We start from the raw sequence: 20,298 nt of genomic DNA on the forward strand, positions 1-20,298 counted from the left end.
ATTTTTCCTCTTTTATGTCTCTATCTCTGTCGTGCTCGTGGAACGAAAGGAAGGGAAGATGCGCTGTCAAACAGGCTGTCAAACTCCAGGGTCAACACAACCCTGCCAACGTCAAACCTTGTGCAAGCGCAAGGGTCCGACTCAACCCTACGCAGATACGTTCCTTCTTCTAGTTCTTTGTTTTTTCTTCGTTTTGGAAATGCAAGATTTTTGGGAGAAAGGGTGAAATATTTCACGAGCGAAACAAACATCTCAAATCCACAAATGTAATTTTTAATTCCTTTCTTTATTGCTTAATAATTTCAGATTACTCTACTTTCTGTGCCCAGGCACTGCCTCGCTGGGCCGTTTTTCGTAAAGCCTGCCGTTGGGCTGTGCGGTACGTAACGTACAAAACTCATTCCCCTTGGTAGCCTTTGAAACTATTTCAAACTATTCTTCTACCATTACGGTGCTTTTCGGTTACTCACTCGCATACCACTTCTCCTAAGACTAAATTCTACAATTAAATACACATGGCGTATATAAATAGTAGAAGGGGAGTGCTGAAATGTATATACACCTTCCCTACGGACCGGACCGAAGCGCTCGGTCAGTTCTGAAACGGTTCTAATTCTAGAATGTGTCCCCGCGGATAGTTTTACGGTGCGCGTCATTTGTGTGTAACGGTGGCCTCGAGTTGGGCCTGTATCTGCCGTACGGCCGAGCTGGCTACGGCGTGTCGTTTCAGGAAGCTATTGATCGTCTTCATCGACCGATTCTCGACGGCATCGACCACGTCCCAGTCGACCGATAGGCTGCGCAACTTCAGTGCACTATTTCGCAGATTATTTACCGTCACCGAATCATCAAACGTGCCGGTTTCGGTAGTGTCACGATTCACCCTGTTCCCGACCGCTGGGCCACCACCGTTCACCGGATGCAACACTTTCCCAAGCGCCAGGTTCGTATCGTCCAACAATGGCTTACCGCCGGCCTTCATGGTGCCACAGCTTCGTTCTAGGTATCGCTGGGCCACGGGATTTATGGCCACCGGCACGTCGCGGCTGCTCATCTGGTTTACCCGGAACTTGGTGCGCTTCACGGAAGCGGTACTAATCGACATCGAGTTCCCGATCGCCTGTGACGCTTCGATACTCTTCATCTGCCCTAGCGGAGGTTTCCGGCGACCGATGGTCGGCGTGTCCGGCTCCGGTTTCGACTCCTGCTCGTCCACTATCACCTTCTGCTGCTTCACGATCGTCTTCCGGACCGTGGTCGAGGGACACATTTTTCCTTCGCCACCACTCGCGAAAGTCGTCGTCGTCGTCGTTGTGGTGGTCGTTGTTTTAGCGCCCTCGCCGGAGTCTTTTTTCTTCTTCATCCCCGAACTGGTGGAAGACTTCTTGCGAACCTTGTCGACGGTGGTGGACTTAACCTCCTCCGTAGCGGCCACCACGCTCGATTCACGGGATGCATTCCGATCACAGAACTTGGTGTAGTTCTCCTTGAACACCGAGTCCTCGTTGCAGAGGCTGATCGATTTCGGCAGGAAGCGGAACGTGGGCAGTTTGAATGGGTCGTTGGCCAGAAAGTCCGGCCGTTGGGCCAACTCGTTCAGTTTATTCTGGGCCCGCGAGGTGCGGATCGTGTGGACCTTCGTCTTGAGGTTCTCCAGATCACTGTCCAGCTCCTGCGCCGTGCTGCTGCTGCAGCTACTGACCGTTGGCGACAGTGGAGCCGTGCTGCTTTCGGCTTCGAACGGGTCGCCCGTCACGGAACCTTCCAACTCCTTCGCGACGTTCGTGAGGGAGAGTTTTAGTAAATCGGAAAGCTTACGCAAATCGTCACGTACCTTGGCCCGTGGGGCTTCGTTCAGGTCTGTCGAGCGGTCGCCTAACTCGCCCACGGTTGGTGGCCCCGTGTCCGAGGGGGCTTCCGACGTGTCGGCTTGTTTGTCTGTAAGGGGGGACCGATCTGTAGAGAGGCACAAACCGTACGCCGATCGTACATCAGTGTCAGTGTCAGAGGAAGTGTTCGTGGTATCGAAGGGGACGTGTCCGGACGGAACGATGCCCGACGGTTCGGGGCGAGCGTCCGGAGCCAGCTTAGTAAAAGCCTCGCATGCAGCTGCTCTACAGTTTGTCAGTTTACTAAAGCTACTAATACTGCCAATACTATCACTATAGCTGCTGATGCTGCCACTACCATTAATACTACAGCGATCACTATCTACAGCTGCGCGATCGGTCTCGCAGTCTTCAAGTGCAGCGTTACTAGCGTTAGGTGTTACGCGCTGTGGGCTGTGGTCAGTTGCTGCTATAATTTCATCAACACGATCAGCGGCCGCTTCCGGATCGGTGTTAGTAGTGTCGTTAGGCTTAGGCTGTTGTTCCTCCGTTTCCAACGATGCATAACCTTCCGAGAGTTCCTGCACCGACTCCACTCGCTGCTGTTCCGAAGCTTCAACGATGGGCACAACATTTCCGTTACAGATCAAACGTTGAGTTCGATCCTCGCCCTCGTCATGGTGATCATTGTGGTAGCTAATGAGGCTATCGAGGCTGCTGTTCCCGTTCGGTGTGTCGCTCCTGTTGTCGATGGTTTCCACTTCTTCAACGGATGAGTCTACAACCGCCGAAACGGCATTCGAATGGGAAAGAAGCGAAAAACAAACCAAGCGAACGGTTAATTAGTCGCGTGGCCTCTAAAGCGCTCTCTACAAAGCGGCAGCAACAGCAAACGTAACCTCGCAAACGAATACTAACTAAAACTCGAAACCTACGCCAAATCGGTCCTACTTTTTACGGTGGATTCGAGGCGCGTTAGTTTTGAGGCTCGCTCAACACTATGTACGAAGCAGTCGGTAGATCGGTGCGCTTACGGTAAGCTGTATTCGAGTTGTACGCATCCATTAGCACCCATCATCATCATCAGCAACATCCGGTACCCGTCAGTCGGCATAATCGGTCGCAATGTATTAGTATTAAAGCGGAAGGATAATAAGAACGGGGAAAAAAGCAAAGAGGAAGCAAAACATGTTAATGAAGCCACGAAAACGAGCTTTCGGCTGAAGGATGTTACTGGTCATTGGGCAGGTTGTGGAGCAGTGTAATGCAAAATGGATACAGAATGGTTGCTTTCGAAATGAAATCTTTCCAAAACTGTCTTTGCCTAGAGGATGTTAAATAAGAGCTGAAGTGCTCAATAGAAGGGGCTCAAACAATGGAAGGTTCACACAGGGTGCTGCAGGGTGCTGCAGGGTGCTTCCATTCGTAACACATTGTTTGTGCTGCACAGAAACGATGCACACATTGCTAAAAACGCGGGTTAGTCACAGAAAAACGTAACGCCACAGCCCCACACCGGCCACAAGAGAGAGAGAGTCAGTTTGGCCACACGAGCCGCTACTTAAAAACACATAATCATTACATTTTCTCATGGTCGTCGGAAGGTCTTCGTCGAAGGGCCGTCAGTTGTGTGATCGTCATCGTTATGAGGCGTTGGTCGTTAACTCGGCGAACTCTCGGGCTGCACTCTGGGAATTCGGCTGAAGTGGTTGGAGTGGTGTCGTTTTAGCGGGATGGTGCGGCTTGAAGCTGATTTAAAGGACGCTTCCCAACCACCACCCGCGGGGGGGTCACGGGTGCATTAAATTAAGTTTCTATTTTCGCTTAACCGAGGGTCTTAACGGAAAATTACGAAACGCTAATGTCGCGCCCATTAAAGGGGAAACAGTATGCTCAGTTTACTGTCGCGATCTGTGAAATTTGGCAAGGGTTAAGCAGCGAAACCGATAGGCGCAAAAAGGAAGAGACACCCAACGGGCGTCGTCCGATTTGTTAATTTGATCAGAAGCGGCGGTTTTATGGGGGGTTTCGATTTTATATACAGCCAGCCAGCCGATACCGTTGGCGAAAGGAGCAAGAAATGATCGCCCAGAGAAAGAGAGAAGGAGAAAGACAAGTTAACGTTAGTCTTTCGGGTGCTAGGAATAATGTACAGTGTGTAGCAATAGGTACATGCTACAGATTGAAAGGGAAAATGATGATATCTACATCGACTGATTGATGCGAACGGTGGTCAAGCTCGTCCTTTGCAGCTTTTTCTCACAACGGCACCATGATTAATGGCTGGGAGTTAGTTGGTCGTCTTTAGCTCTGCCAATGCGTGTTAACTTAATCATTGATTTTCTTTTTCACAGTTTTTGGTCGACGTCGATGATGAAGATGATGAAGATGGAGCTAATGGAGGCTGATGAGGCTTCACGTGCGGAATGGTGCCGCCAAAATGAACTGAAGCTAGAGAACCAAGGAAACGTCACACTCAGTGTCACGGCGGACGCTCACTTACCCCGCGCTATGCTACCACGGCGGCTACCGGAAGTGGGCAGACCGGACAGTTCCGGTAGCGTGGGTCGCCGGAGTTGCACCGAGTCGCCGGCCGGCGAGATTATGTTTTCCGTGTCCTGCTCGAACGTGTACCGGTTGTTGGGCGTCTCGTTCCACTTGCCGACCAGCTCCTTCAGGTTGTCCTTATCGATTTCATTGGTCTGAAGGGGGACAGCTATTGTACTTGGCGAACGAGATCATGTTTGAAAGTGTTTCGTACCGTGACGTTATTGTTGTTGCTCTCGAGCAGGATCGGTTTGAAGGTGGTGATCGATGGCCGCCGGTTCGTTGGCGTATACTGTGGCTTCCGTTTGACCCACTTGTGCTTCAGGGCGTCCTCAGCCGACAGACGCTCTCTACAAACGAACGAAGTAAGTATTCGATCGCCCAACAACTATTTTGCTGAATTTCTCCAGCTTTACTCACTTCTGTTCCTTCACTAAACACCGGTTGATGAAGTCGATCGCTTCTTCCGACACGTTATCGAACGCTTCGTCGAGAAAATCGTACCGCCCGATCGTGATGTTGCCCATCGTCTGTATATCATCCTCACCGGCGAACGGCGACAGACCGGAAACGCTACGAAAATGATGCTCCCGATAAAAAGAACGACCCACCAGACCGGAAACCCTCCCCCGGAGCGCACTTACAGCACATACGCGATCACCCCGACGCTCCACATGTCGGTCGCGAACGAAATCGCCTCGAAGTTGACCACTTCCGGGGCAACGAACTCGGGCGTTCCGAACAGGACCTGCAGCTTGTTGTCCGGGTCGTACTCGCGGGCAAGCCCAAAGTCGATGATCTTAATCCGATTGCCGGCCTCCGTCAGGCACAGGATGTTCTCCGGCTTCATGTCCAGATGGATGATGTTGTTGCCGTGAATGTACGCCACGGCATCGCAGATCTGGCGCATGAAGATCGAGCAGGCGCGCTCGGTCAGAATAAACTTCTCGTCCAGCACCCGATCGAACAGCTCACCACCTTCCACACTATGCCGAGGCGGGGGAGGAGCGATGTTAAAGTAGTTAATTTATTGCGCGAGCAACCTAAGCGCCAACCAACCGAACCACTTACAGCTCCATCATGACGCAAAACGTTCGATCGAACTCGTACGCCGCGTACAGCTGCGCGATCTTTGCGTGGTGCAGAACGTTCATCATGTGAACCTCCCGCTCGATGTTGCGCCGGTCGCCCTTCTTCACGGTCTGGATGAATTTGGCCGCCAACCGGACGCCGGTCGACTTCTCCTTGCACTTGTACACCACACCAAACTTCCCTCTAGAGAGACAGAGAGACAGAGAGAGAGAGCGAGAAAAAGCAATACCGAATCAGTTCGGAAAACCGCAAAACATTTCCATGGCGGCCAGCGACCCCTTTGAGAGCGAATAGACCGCAAAAGTATGATAATCGTCCCGCACAGACTCCAGACATAAACCGCAATGCGGTCGATGGAGGCGCCTAGTCATCCACATCAGTTTCACTTTCCCTAGGCGACGGCCACTGGCGATCACGGCTAGTGCAGTGCGTTTCGAATGGCTTAATTAATTTGAACGCCCAAAGATACCAGAACGAACCGTCGGACCGTCGGGTTGCCGTGTATCCGTTTCAGGCGTGTCAATACGTGTGATCGTCAAAAGTTTGATATTAATCACGGCCGATCGGTCATTAATAAATTTCGTCCTTTGACATTATTTGGCCACCACTCTGCTGGCTGTTTACTAACCCGCTCAGTTCGGCTGGGCCAATTTTGTCCGGAGCTAATGCAATTTTGAAACACGTGCAGCCCGTGAATCATATCGCTAAGCCCTTCGGCGCGGTACTGACCGCATGGTCCGTAAGGGAATGGCTGGTGTAATGTATCACCACGTGACAAGCGATTCAGATGGTGGACCCGCCCGAGGGGTGGCGACACACTGAAACGGTGAAACTGCTCGATAAAGCTGACAGATTAAGTGGACACCAAAACCGGCCCACGAGACGAACAGGTGTTGCCGATGGAACAACAACTTCGCTTTCACCTTCTCTCTATCCCCTGCCAGCCTTCTTTTTTTTCATTCTCATTTCGGTAGTGGCCGATGGCCGACCCCTATGTCTCCTGTCCTCCCTCCCTGGATAGGAATTCGGTTCTCGTTTCGGTTTGGCCGCACTTAGAGACGCTGCTGCTGCTGAAAGATGGACTCTCGGTTTGGGGACCGAACCGAACCGAACACCGTTCTAATTTTAGGAGCCCGTCCAATGTCTCGTCCGTCTGTCACCAGGCTTTCCTGCCTGAAACCCGCTGCATGGCGGTACTGCATGCTTTGACTGACCTGCCGAGCTCGCTGCTCAGTTCGTACAACTGTTTGGGGTCCAGGCCTCGCTGAATTTCCACCTCCCGGTACGGAAACGCCGGTGGCACATCTGGAAGTGCAAAATATGATTACAAATAGAAAGCTTTCCAAAAATATTTATAAGAATCTCTATTTTAATGCTCAATATTACTAAATTATGCATTCGATCGTGGTACGATAATAAATCATCGATTTCGTTACTTTGTCTGCTGTCCCTTGTTTGACCGTTGCTTGACCGTCAAAATCGATCGAGCATTTCTTTCCCTGTTCTGTGTAATACAGTCGACAGTGCACTTGAACTGCGTCCGAAGTTCGCTCGAAATCGTTTCCGATCCCACGAGCCGACAGTTTGGCGTCGTTCGTTAATTGGCACCAGCACCAGATTGTTCCCAGTTGCAGTAGCTTTCATCCTTATCTTTATCCGCACACAAACTCAAACGATCGCACGAATTGTTGATGTCGGCAAATCACCAATAAATAGAACGCTACTAAAGTGTTTACACTGTCGTGTGCTTGAAAATGGGTCCTTAGAACGTTTAGATCACTTTGGGCGCGAGGCAACTTTGACGAAGCAACGACCGAAAGGTGGCACTCGGATTCGCAAATTAAGTCGCCGCCCGTCCGGCACCGTTTCTTCCTCGTCCGCATTGGCACCCGAAACCGAGATTGAGGAAATAATTCTTGGCACAGGATCAGCGCCCGAACTGCTCAAAGATTGCTTCCACCAGACGCGCAACGAGGGGAGGACGCGGAAGAGGAGCGCACCGGATCGGCAACAAATGAGCTACGCCTCGGACAACCGTAAATGGAGAGCGGGAATTTATTTGGCACGCTCGAAACGCCGCACAGAAAAATGTGCCAATTTAATCGCTCGTTCCCAATCATTGTCGCTGACCAGCCGAAAGGAATTTGGCAAATGGTAAACATCCGGCGGTGATGAAAATGAGCGAAATGAATCATAATTTGCACGCATCGATAAATCGCGGGGCCGTGGAAAAAAAACGGGTTGGATGAAGATATGACAGCGAGTGGCCGAGAAAAATTGCTCAATCAATCTGGCGCGGGTTACGAAACGGTGCACCAAATTAGAACGCTCAATTAGGGGCTCAACACAGGAAGACACTGAACTTTCCGGTGGCGGTCGGCGGGATGATGCACAATATGGTGATTATAATTAAACCACGGTCAGTCACGAATGGGAAGTCTTTCCGCCGCAAAGTAACTGCATCCGAGCATGGCCTTGACAAACATTAGGACATCCGCGCCAGTTACTAACCCCTCGAAGGCGAAGTTTATTAGCCGCAAAACTGAAATCATTTGTCAATGATTTAGCTGCCCAAAGTGCAGTCACATTGGGTGACGTTATTTCGGGAAATGGCAATCGGAGCGAAATGGGCCGAATCAACCTTTGAATGGGCCGCTGGGCAACGAACCTATCCCTACGCGGCCGACGCGTCTAACCCTGCGCTAGAAAATAAACAACTCCAATGCACCACGGCTTGACCATGGCCAGGTTCCGGAAACCTCTCCGGTTCGCTTCGTTGTTTGTTTCCGATCCGATTCATTCATACAGCGAAGCCGCGCGTCCTGCAGCGATCGCGTCTGGTTTTCTCGCTCCTCCGATTCGTTTGTTTCGTGGGACCGTGTTCTGCCATTAATCTCGCGAGCGGAATTTTTCGGTGTGGAACTACACGACGGCCGTGTTTGGCTTCCCGTTCATCACTCATCGCCCCCAGAGGGGGGTTGGATTGTTTCTCCCTAATCCGGAGCGGAGTTTAAACAAAAAAAAAGCCGAGAGTGCCAAAGAAGCGAACCAGCTCTGGCCCCGACAACAACATATCATTGATTGAGGAACCGATTCGAACCGATACTTCCGATATCCGTTTCGGTTTAGTTTGGTTAGTTAGACCAATCCGGCCAAAAAGGCTACGCAATACGCGCACGCACGTCGTTTAACTAATGCGCAAAACACGTCGACGGTTGCGTCGATGACGTGGCAGCGCACGGTGGCGGAAACGGAATGGCGTTTGTTTGGTTGACGCGGCATGGCGCGGCCACTGGTTTACGAAGCGTATGAAAAATTATCGCCAAACTGTCGGCCAACCCAAACTGTGCTGTTTGCTGTTTGCCTGGTTTATTACCTTCGTTCAATCACACCACGCATTAGTGCCAAGCGATAATCTAACTAAAATTACGGTTTTTTAATCCTTTTTTCAAAACCCAATCCATTTCTAGCTGTACATTACGACCGCGCATTACAATTTACTTTACTGTCTCGCAAACTTAAACCTTCGGTTCACGCCGCAGCTCAATCTCCATCATCGGTCCCATTCTCCGTTTGGAACCGTAACTCCCGTGACACGTGCCCTCCGCCAAACAAAGAGCGCAGGAATGTACCGAAATTAATGTGCTGAAAGCACGGTTTTCGTCGCACGAAACGAAGCACGGCCGCAATATGGTCGGCCACGATGTGCAGCAAACGGTTACGGCTATTAATGTGCGCGGTACTCCCACGGATCCTGTCGAACGGAACGTCGCTCGTGCACGGTTCACGGTATAAAAAAGGTAGCAAATTGTTCAAAATAAATTGTGTTTACCCACAGCCCCAAACCGCCACATTCAGCCACAAAGCATGGCCGACGCGTGGCGTGTGACGATCGGCGTGAAACAGAAATAAACCGAAAAAATGACCGAAAATTAAAAAAAGGGCAGCACACAAAGTTGGCAAGAGTGTACATTTCGCAGCTCAAGTTCAAGTACCGACAGACTGGGGGGGTTAAATATGAGCAACAAATCGGTTTAAGACGCTGGGTTTATTGAACATATTGTTCCACCACGTCAATGGAGGCGCCTGGTAGCTGACGATCATCGTTTAAATTAATTCGCTCGCACCCGCCAATGAAGATCAATTTAACATTCGTTTGATTTAGATTTCGTTCGGTTTGACGTTTCTCAAGCACCCCAAAATTAATGACCGCATTCTGCCAGCGAAAGCCATCCACTTACCTCCCATCGGGTCCGTTTCGTCCACGTGAATCATGTTGGTTTGTATCGTCCGCTAGTTGACGGTTTGCTGTCACCGGTTGGGCTGTGCGAAACTCAAGGTTGTTGGAACGAATGTTCACTTCTTCTAGTCTCGCCTTCTTCAACGCGGTCGTTCGGCGGGATTAGTGCTTCGTTAAGCTCCCACGGTTTGTTGCTTCTCCTAGCTGCACCGTCTTATGCGTCACCTGTTGGATTCCGGTGGTTGTTTGTGAGGCAAAGAAATAGAAACATCGTTTAGAAAATTATTTCCTTTCCATTGAATATAAAAAAAATAAAATACTTAAAAGCTAAGACGATGTCGGACCAAATGCTTATCTTTGATTCAGTTCCTTTCACTTTCAGCATTCAGCAAGTAGAGTTCAATGGGAAAGTTAATCAGCGTGTAATTGCTGCACTTGACATTGCACCGGGGCACGCAGCCCTAACAAAACTAACCAAGCCTGTGCCAAGCGCCAACAACCGTTTCCTTTCACTTCTAACCGTCGCTTTCCTCGCCAAGAGCCGTCCGTTTCCGCTGTCCTGCGTGGCCGACCGTACCGATCGATCGATAATGCTTCAATGAGTTCACATTCTTTGCGTGGCCCAAAGCCTCTAGCTTTCCCTTTCGTAGCCACCGATCGATCGATCGTGCGTGACACGATCGAATCGAAAATTTGCACGACGTTCCGATGGCGGTGGCGGCGGCGGCGACGTGCCAACGGCGGTCATAACCATGACCGTCAAGCCGCGGATCGAGCCGAATCGGGGACAGTGCGCGGCAGCAGAGAAGGTTAGGGTCAGGGCGGTGCACGGTCCACTGTGGGGCGTGTTACTTCCCACTTCCGGCTGGGGGCAATGTGGCAAGTAGCTACGAACGCACGATTCATTCACCTTTCGAAACAGGTTTTTGGCAGGCCCGCCGGGGGCCGGTGATTTGTGGCTGGCGTTTCCTTTTTTGTGGACCGGAAGCGTGGGCCCTGCCTGTTGTATTTTTGGGGAGCGGAATTTTATGATACCCCGATCGTTACTGTTCGTTTTATAGCTCGGAAGTGTGGTCACAATAAAGGAATGAGCCGCCCAAAACGGGTCCAAATAAGGCCGGCAAAAAGGGCGAATGGTTCCCGCATGGATTCCACCGGATTCGCGTACGCCATTTTTGCGCGGACACGCGGATCGATATTGAGACAGATGCGAGGCGGACGGAACCTGTTTTGAGCGTCAGAAGGCCAACAAAACACGCAAACAGCCCCCCGGCAAAAAACAACTCCGCATATTTTGCCCCCACCAGGCACGGCCCCTTTGCCGGGCCACTCGAGCCTGTGTGTTGGAGATGATTATTTTTGGAAATTGCCAACGAAGTCAACGATTGAGCAGCAGCAGCAGCGTGGCCCATTCTGAAACGTCAGCGATCGTCTTCGATCGTGTGCGTTTTGTTGGGTGACGTAACGCACACCTTCCGACGACGTCGACGGGGCTCCGTGAAAGACTTCACATGAAATCGATCAACCGCCAGACAGTCCCGAGGGCAAACAAAATTCCCCCGTTATTTAGAGAAGAGACGGCGCGCCCGTGTGAACGAAAGAGACGGGTTCAGGTTCGGCCGCTCGCATCATTCGTGTCACTCCGGTTGGCGCGCCGTCTCCGGCCCACTCGGAAGGGCCAGAAATAAACAGGCGGGCGGCCCTTTTTCTCAAGGTTAGTGCACACCGATCCCGCCACGGCGATTAATTTCCATTCGGCAATCCGCTTCCCTAGTCCCTGTCGCTGGCGCCGGAAACCGAGCACATCCCGGCCAGTCAGCGCCATCTGCCGGACGGACGGAATGAGGTTTTTGCGCATTCCACAACACTGACCCGGTTGCCATAAAAGTGGACGTTTTTTGCGTTTCGGTCACGGGAACCACGGTACGGGACAGGCACAAAAACCGAATTGGAACGAATAAAAAATGCATTCTCAGCTCAGTAAACGTAGTCGCCATCGGGTCGCCATCGCGACGGTGCGAACGGTGTCGTTTTGACAGTTTGTCCTTTTGTCTTTTTTCCTCATTCGGTTGCGAACAATGGGAGCCAGTTTCTTCGACCGAAATCAGTTCCTTTTTCTGACCATTTTTACATCGTGTTTAGTATTAAATTCACCTCAATGGCGGCTAATGCTGGCGGCTGCAGTTGAACGAAAACAGGTTGTCACTTTGGTGGTATTTCGCGTGTGTTGCAAATATCACGCTCGGTTCACTAGAATCGCACACAGACCGACGCACGAGGGATCCGATTGCACCGGGCACTTGTTTTTCTACTTTCTGGCCACTTTGCCGTTCTCTTTGCGCCGTTGCGTCTGCACCTAGCTCGACAGTAAGTGGAATGCGCACGGCAAGACAAAAGGACACACCAGTTTCGTCTTCCTTATTTGCTTGGGCTCTGCTGCGACACTCTATCCGATTAGAACTCCGAACGGCAGCCTAACTCGTTTCGGGCGGAAAAACTCCTTAGCACTCCTGCCCGGCTGTTTTCCACCGAAACGCTGGCCGTCCTATTTTCTTGCCTGCTCCGATCTCGATCACTCCGATCGCACGTCGTATCGCACCGAGAGCAGCACTGAGAATCACTCACTGATCCGGTCCGACCACTAGGCGGAGGTTCGAAAACGCGGAAAACGCGCGCGCCGCCCAAACCATCGCAGCATAGTTGGCAGTGGGTTGAGTTGCGCCCTGAACGGCCATGCGCCAGCGGCCGATCGGCCGAGCTCCGCCATGGTGTGAGTGGGGCCGTGAGATCCCACCGACGGTTGACCGTGAAGCTGTCGTGGTCTCTCAGGAGGACCGCCACACTTATACCCCTGCACGCGCTGTACTCACGAGAGACTGTGTGGCAAGAGGTCAGCGAGGACACCTCTACAGCAAAGGCCCGCGCCACGCCACGCTAATGAATCAACCGAAGGACACACGGATGTGTGTGGCCGTGTAGCACCGGAACGGAACGAGAAGCAACGGAAACGCCGTAGGAAGCCGTAGGAATGTTCTGCGGTCGCCAATCGATTGAGCCGGTGTGTCGTTCCTCCGCAGAATGGATTGCTCTTTATTTCTGGCAGCCACCGTGCACAGCCTGCTGCCTGCAACCTGTTTCCTTTGCTGGCGGCGAGTTAGTTGCGGCACACTGAACGATTCTAGGCGATTCTGTGCAATCTGGCCACCGGCGAAAACACCAGCGTGGCACCATCTGGCCGAAGGAGGCGCCTGGTTACGCGTTGACGGAGAAAGAATGTCCCCTTGAACGGAACGGGCCACACTTAGCGCGTAAGTGACCGGCTTAGAAGGTGTCGTTTCACAATCAACTTTCCAACCGTCGCCACTTCGTTTCATAATTTAGGAAATTGTATAAGGGGCCACAAGAAATAACGGACAGTACTTAATTCGATAAAAAATAATGGATACCCCTTATCTGTCACGCTGTTTGTTTTCTACCATTAAGAAGGTGCAAAACCGGCTTAACAAATGATCGAAATAAAGTATTTTTCCTTGACAAATTTCTTTTTCTTCGTTCAAGATGAATAGTTTTGCTTTTGAGAAGATTAGATTCGAAGAAGTCCATACTCGAAGTGATATAATAAATTTGATTATTTAACGTAAATTCTTTGTCATTGTGAATCTTTGTGAAAGAACAGTTAATGAAAATAAACTTTTCAATAAAACCCTACAGCCGTGCTTTCTGCTACACTTGGCCTTGGCCTAAACTTTAAATAAAATATAACGAAAACGGGAACAACGGGGATGAAGTAACATAAATGTGCAACGCAGACCGTAAATGGGCTTCGTATTTCAAAATTGTCAGAATAATCGATACTGACTGATGTGGAAAATGGTCGAGCTAAAGATCGTTTGTCTTGAAGGTGATTTCTTCAAGTCCGCGCCCCGTCCGCCAAAAATAGCCCCAGAAGTGGAGTGGCAGAAATGGTGACAAAGACGTACGTACATTGAAGTAAAGCTGGAAGACCCAACGTGGCCCGCCGTCGACCATCTCGTTACCGACCGGGGGGCACTAACAGGATTACGGTGCGGTGCGGGCGACGATCCAGCCGAGAGTCTATAAAACGCTGGCCGACGGTGGTCAACGTTTTTGATGGCTTCTGACTGTCACACGGCGAGCACAGAGCAGTTTGGTTGTGTTGTGTCCTGCGTCCGTCCAGCGTCCAGCCAACGGCGCACGTTCCGGGTCGACGGTTCCCTCCTACCACCCGGCCCCAAAGCACGGCATCATCCAGATTTCTGGTGCTCTCGGTAGTGACCGACCGATCGCCGAGGAAGTACCGTGATTCGGTTAGTGGCAGTTAGTGCATTCAGTTGAACGTGCAACCGAAATTTGTGTTTTCACAGCTTAGGGAAAACAAAACCACACGCGCCGTGTGGTAGACTGGTGTGGTGCGAACTGAAAAGCGGACTTTCGAGGGGGGACGTTCAGCCAAAAGTGCTTTGAAGTGGAAGCAAAAAAACATCAAAAGAAATTGCGTTTTGACTAAAGTCGGCACTGGTTACAAGAAACTCAAACGAAAAACCATACAAAAGACTATTTTAAAATTTTCGCCCTTCGGTCGGATAATCGATAACGCCGTGCTACTTCAAAATAAATGATCGTTGTTGATATGAGGATCGCACTTAGTATAGATCTTTTGTCTGTGTTTGACTCACGTTGTTTGTTGGTTGGACAAACGTTGAAACAAGAACATATAAATTAAAACATTGACTGTTAATAATATTTATTTATAAACTACTCATCGTTAACTAGACATAAAATTCAACATAAGCATTTAGAAAGCTAATAGTATTACCAGAAATAGTATTACCGATCTTTAATTTTCGCAAAACAAGTTGAAATCTCATTGTTCAATTATTAGTCATGATCGTTTCTGATCAGTCTCTCATTAGTTTTCGTACGAGAATCGATATCATTTCGAAGCAAAATCATTTTGGCCACTAAACTAGCAAAGGCGAAAACATCGACCGATCGTAAATAACTTTCGCACATGTGCATTTCGTGCCGCGTCGTACCATTTCGTGATTTCGCTTGTTTTCAATTCGCCCTCTCCATTAGCGCTTCATTCAACAGTTGCCCATAGCCGGTTGCCCAAAAGACCACTCATCATCACTGGCCCTGTGGGGGCCCCTGCCAAGTGCAGTTAACGCATGTGCTCTGAACCCCCGGTGGTGATCGATCATTTTAGTGTTTGTTCGTTTGATGGTTTGTAACGTTGGCGTTTGATTTTGGTGCTTAGCAGTAAAACCCTTGGCTAGAGACCGGAACCGAAATGGGGAACGAAAAGAAGGACCCGGGTGGGGTCGGACTGCAGATCGAGTCACCGTCGCCGGTACCGTCGAGCTGCGCTGGATCGGCCGCGTTCAACATGATCACCAACATCAATCTGCCCGTGCCGCTGTCGCTCGAGGAGAAAAAGTTTCTCCTCGCGGTCGAGCGGGGCGACATGGCGAGCGTCAAGCGAATCCTCCAGCGGGCCCACCGGAAGCGCAATGTGAACGTCAACTGTGTTGATTCGCTGGGGCGAGGTGCGCTGACGCTGGCCATCGAGAATGAGAACCTCGAGATGGTTGAACTGCTGGTGGTCATGAACGTCGAAACCAAGGACGCACTACTGCTGGCGATCAACGCGGAGTTCGTCGAGGCGGTCGAGCTGCTGCTCGAGCACGAAGAACTGATCCACAAGGAAGGAGAACCCTACGTAAGTACGGGGTTGGGAATCGCGATCGCTGTACGCCAGTGAACCAACCGAATGGTGCACGTTCTTTCGTTGACAGAGCTGGCAACGGGTGGACATTAACACGGCAATGTTCACGCCCGACGTTACACCGCTGATGCTCGCCGCTCACAAGAACAACTACGAGATCCTAAAGATTCTGCTCGATCGCGGAGCCACTCTACCGATGCCACACGACGTAAAGTAGGTGATCGTACCGCTATCGGGTGTCCGGTTTCATAATTTCAATGCCCCACTCCCTGTTCTCGCGCGATCTGCAGGTGCGGTTGTGATGAGTGTATCCGTCGGTCGTCGGAAGACTCGCTACGCCACTCGTTGGCTCGCGTTAACGAGTACCGGGCGTTAGCGAGCCCTTCCCTCATTGCGCTCAGCTCGCAGGATCCACTGCTGACGGCTTTCCAGCTGTCCTGGGAGCTGCGCAACCTGGCGTTCGCCGAGCAGGAGTGCAAATCGCAGTACCTCGAGCTGCGCCACCAGTGCCAGAACTTTGCCGTTGAGCTGCTGGACCAATCGCGCAGCTCGCAAGAGTTGGCCATCATCCTGAACTACGATCCCGAGTCGCCCCCGTACATGGACGGTGATCATATGAAGCTAACCCGGCTCGAGCTGGCGATCGACTACAAGCAGAAAAAGTTTGTGGCCCACCCGAACATTCAGCAGCTTCTGGCGGCCATGTGGTACGAGGGCGTCCCCGGTTTCCGGCGCAAGTCGGCCGCCGAAAAGATCTTCATCATCGTCCGGACGGCGGTACTGTTTCCGATGTATTGTATGATGTACATGATTGCTCCAAACTGCGAGACGTCCAAGTTTATGCGTAAACCGTTCATGAAGTTCTTAATCCACGCCTCTTCGTATCTGTTTTTCCTGTGTAAGTACCACAGGGTAAGGAGGGTAAGAATCGGTGATCGGTGCCTACTAAAGGGTTTCCTCTCTTCCGGTTCTTCCGCGCAGTTCTGCTGATTTTGGTATCGCAACGAGCCGAAGTGCAGGTGGTGTTACTGTTTGGTACCGAGAGCATGAAACGAGCGCTACAGGAGGAGTTGGCCCGCCAGCGAGGCAACGGCCCAACGTACCTCGAGTGCCTCGTCGTGTTCTACGTGATCGGGTTCATCTGGGAGGAAACGCAGGAGATCTACATCGAGGGCATCCGCAGCTATCTGCGCAACATGTGGAACTTTATCGACTTTGCCCGCAACTTCCTGTACTGCTGCGTGGCGCTGTTGCGTATCGTTGCGTACATCCAGCAGACGTCACAGATTTCGAAAGATCCCAGCACGGCGTACATCGCGCGCGAGCACTGGGACGACTTCGATCCGCAGCTGATCGCCGAGGGGCTGTTTGCCGCGGCCAACATCTTTTCGGCCCTCAAGCTGGTGCATCTGTTCTCGATCAATCCCCACCTGGGGCCACTGCAGATTTCGCTCGGTCGCATGGTGATCGACATCGTGAAGTTCTTCTTCATCTACTCGCTCGTCCTGTTTGCGTTCGCCTGCGGTCTCAACCAGCTGCTGTGGTACTTTGCCGATCTGGAAAAGTCCAAGTGCTACAGCCTGAAGGGCGGGCTGCCGGACTGGGACAATCAAGGCGATGCCTGTATGAAGTGGAGACGGTTTGGAAAGTAAGCGTCAGCGATCAGCGCATGTCGATCGGTCGGTCTTTAACACGTCACTTACCCCGTTTGCAGCCTGTTCGAGTCGTCACAGTCACTGTTCTGGGCCAGCTTCGGTATGGTGGGACTGGAAACGTTCGAGCTGACCGGCATCAAGTCGTACACGCGCTTCTGGGGTCTGCTGATGTTCGGCTCGTACAGCGTGATCAACGTGATAGTCCTACTGAACCTGCTCATCGCTATGATGTCCAACTCGTACGCCATGATCGACGAACACTCGGACACGGAGTGGAAGTTTGCCCGGACACGCCTCTGGATGAGCTACTTCGAGGAGAGCTCTACCCTGCCGCCACCGTTCAACATCTTCCCCAACATGAAGCATCTGATGCGCCTCTTCGGCAAGAAGAAGAAGCGCGATCTGAAGCGCGAATCCACCATCGTAAGTGTGACTGAGTGTGTGCTCGCACAAACATAAGCTCTCTAATGCTCGCTTCCGCTTCCGCAGCGTCGCAAGGAGGACAAGGAGCGGGCCGAAAGGTACACGAACGTGATGAGAGCTCTGGTCTGGCGCTACGTGTCGGCCATGCACCGCCGCATGGAGCAGGACGCCGTTACCGAGGATGACATCAACGAGGTGAAGACGGAGATCTCGGCCATGCGCTACGAGCTGCTCGATATCTTCGAGAAGAACGGCATGGACGTGTCGGCCGTCGATCGCAAGGAGAAAAGTACGATCCTAAATACGATCACCTCCTGTTGGTATTTAATCCTCTGCTGGCTTCTCTTTCGTCCTACGTAGCGGTGCTGGCGAAACGGATGAAGGTTTGGGAGCGCCGCCTCATGAAGGACTTCCAGGTGGCACCGGTCGAGCTGGCCGAGCAGGACGAGGAAGAGGAGGAGGAGGACGCCAACCCCCTGGCACGGTTCCGGCGAGTCGCGAAGAAGGTTGCCAACAACACGACTTCGGCCAAGTGGGGCCAGGTTATGACCGGAGTCGGCGTCGAGATGAACACTCAGATCGGGCGGTGCCGCAACCGGGACAGCTTCCGGCAGCAGCAGCAGCTCCAGAAAGCGATGAACGAAGCGCGCCGTCTCGTGGAGCGCAGTCCGCTGCCTCATTCACGCAGCATGTCACCACAGGTCGATAGCTATGCCGACGAAACAACCACCACCCTGTTGAATCTGCTGAGCCAGCTGGCCGAGGATGAAGCCTCACCCGGTAACACACTGGCGGCGCATGGACGCAAGAGCGGAGCGACGACACCGTTGAATATGCTGACGGCACAACTTCAGGCGGCACTCAGCAAAACTCCAACACCGCGCTCGACGCAAAAGCCTACGAAGCCCAAGCCTGGAGTTGGGGACGCTGGTCTCAAGTCTCCCCTTGGTGGTGGTCCCCCCGTGTCCATCGGTAAATGCCGTTCACCGGCCCCGGCCACTCACTTGGAGGGAAGCCACACGCCGCTTGCCTCCATCGCCGGCAGCAAATCACCGTCACCGGAGGGTACGCCGGATCCGGAGAAGAAGACCAGTCTGTCGGTCAAGTGTCAGTCACCGCCGATCATGTCGCCTCCGCCGGGCAAGCAACCTACAACACCACCCGGCCCCGTCCAGTCTCCCCCACCGATGATCCACATTACCCGGACCGAGTCGCAGCTGGTGAAGAAGAAGTCCGGCTCGAACGATAGCCACGAGGACGCGGATGGTGGTGAATCGGCTCCACCACCTCTGCCCTCTTCACCGCCTCCGGTGACCGAGGCCACCGTTGTCCACAGTGACGATCCGCAGCCACTCGTTTCCGGTGTCAACTCGCCGCCGAAAGTGATCAAACGGAAGGCTCCATCACCGAGCGCTTCCGCCGCCGGCGATGATATTGCCGTAGCACGCCCGGTGGCGGCCAAACCGCAACCTGGCCAGGGCATGCTTCCACCGCCACCGTCAAAGGAAGATTTGATACCGCCACAGCAGCAGCAGCAGCCCGCAGCGACTGCTATTCCCAGCCTCAGCAACTCTCCGGCCAGTCCGCTTCCTCCCCACAAACCGAAGAGTGCTGCTCCGCGGCCACCGTCTCCGGTGCCGCCACCGAAACCGAAGTCTCCTCCACTGGTGCCCATCATCAAGCAGGACCTGGCGCCGGCCGATCGTGGTGACCAATCCGGTGGCAGCAAGGAATCGTTGAGCGTTGGCAGCGGCTCGGATGCGTCGACTGGCGCTGCCTCTCCGACCTGCCTGCGCCCGTACCGGAAGGTAGAGGACGTGGCCACGATTAAACGGCAACCCAAGAGCGGCTGGTTGTAGACACAGTGTGATAACCATTGAATCGAGACGATCCTAAAACGACCCAAAACAGAGAGAGAGAGAGAGACAGTTTGTGAGAAAGGGCAGCTGCAGGTGTGTGTTTGGTGACCCACAATTGGCCGCATTCTGATTCCTATTGAACTTATTTGCTGTAATGTGTATTGTTTGTAAACGACTACCAATAAAGAGGAATGCATCTTTTGCAAGGACCTCAGCCAGAGCCAGGTTCCGTCGTCCGTCGAGAGAAAGTGAAAGAAAAGAACGCATTTTTTTCGTCTCAAGACAACCTCATAGTTTATTGCATTTACTGTTTGCCTCATGTGCCGGGCCGGCAATTGCCGTTTGGTGAACAGAAAAAGTGTATCGGGAAAAGGGCCTGTTCATCGGAGCTGTCACCGGCTAATCCGTTAGACAGTTTCGTTTATATTCTCTCTTTTATCCTTGATTCGTAACGTCTTGAGGTACTGAATCCGGTGTCAAATATTTAGAATTTGTCATCCTTTACTCGCGGTATCACACAATTGTTTAGGGGCTCGTCCTTGCTCTGTTTTAGCAAAAACGCATTTCGCACACGAGAGAGCAAACGATGCCACGATTTTTTCCTTGTTTATGTACACACACGCGTATGTTAGGAAAAGAGATAATAGATAAAACGCTTGTCTAATCGCTACACTCCCGGTACTTCCATTAATACACCCGTGGCCAACGCATCTATCTCGGGCTGAGTATCTTTTTATGCCGTGACGATATTGGAAAGTTGATAAGCAAAAAGAATAACTAATCAGCAAGATTATGGTTCGATGCTGATTTTGCATATAAAGCCCTTTTTATACTGTATGGATAATAAGTTCCTTTTTTAAAAGTTGTGCCGACATACTCATTTTCGACGGTAGGTTCCCGCTTG

The 20,298-nt window shown here is 51.9% G+C and overlaps 2 protein-coding genes across 2 annotated transcripts; one reads left to right on the plus strand and one right to left on the minus strand.

Annotated features, from left to right (window-relative positions):
* Window positions 1-476: 476 nt before the first annotated feature.
* Window positions 477-12,293, minus strand: LOC131215814 (probable serine/threonine-protein kinase DDB_G0277165). The gene is made up of 9 exons (XM_058210213.1): window positions 11,863-12,293; window positions 9,710-9,933; window positions 6,683-6,773; window positions 5,448-5,651; window positions 5,021-5,362; window positions 4,797-4,949; window positions 4,597-4,726; window positions 4,333-4,531; window positions 477-2,607 (listed from the first exon to the last, which is right to left on the minus strand). Exons 2-9 carry the CDS (start codon window positions 9,741-9,743, stop codon window positions 653-655), a joined length of 3,108 nt encoding a protein of 1,035 aa, XP_058066196.1. The 5' UTR covers window positions 9,744-9,933; window positions 11,863-12,293; the 3' UTR covers window positions 477-652.
* Window positions 12,294-13,857: 1,564 nt separating this feature from the next.
* LOC131205819 (transient-receptor-potential-like protein) lies at window positions 13,858-19,633 on the plus strand. Its single transcript, XM_058198079.1, has 8 exons — window positions 13,858-14,036; window positions 14,990-15,451; window positions 15,528-15,670; window positions 15,748-16,355; window positions 16,439-17,105; window positions 17,172-17,535; window positions 17,602-17,824; window positions 17,896-19,633. The coding sequence occupies exons 2-8, from the start codon at window positions 15,023-15,025 to the stop codon at window positions 19,392-19,394; spliced, it is 3,933 nt and encodes a 1,310-aa protein (XP_058054062.1). The 5' UTR covers window positions 13,858-14,036; window positions 14,990-15,022; the 3' UTR covers window positions 19,395-19,633.
* The last annotated feature ends 665 nt before the right edge of the window (window positions 19,634-20,298 follow it).

The sequence above is a fragment of the Anopheles bellator genome, chromosome 1, assembly GCF_943735745.2.
Source record: "Anopheles bellator chromosome 1, idAnoBellAS_SP24_06.2, whole genome shotgun sequence".
Lineage (NCBI taxonomy): Eukaryota > Metazoa > Arthropoda > Insecta > Diptera > Culicidae > Anopheles > Anopheles bellator.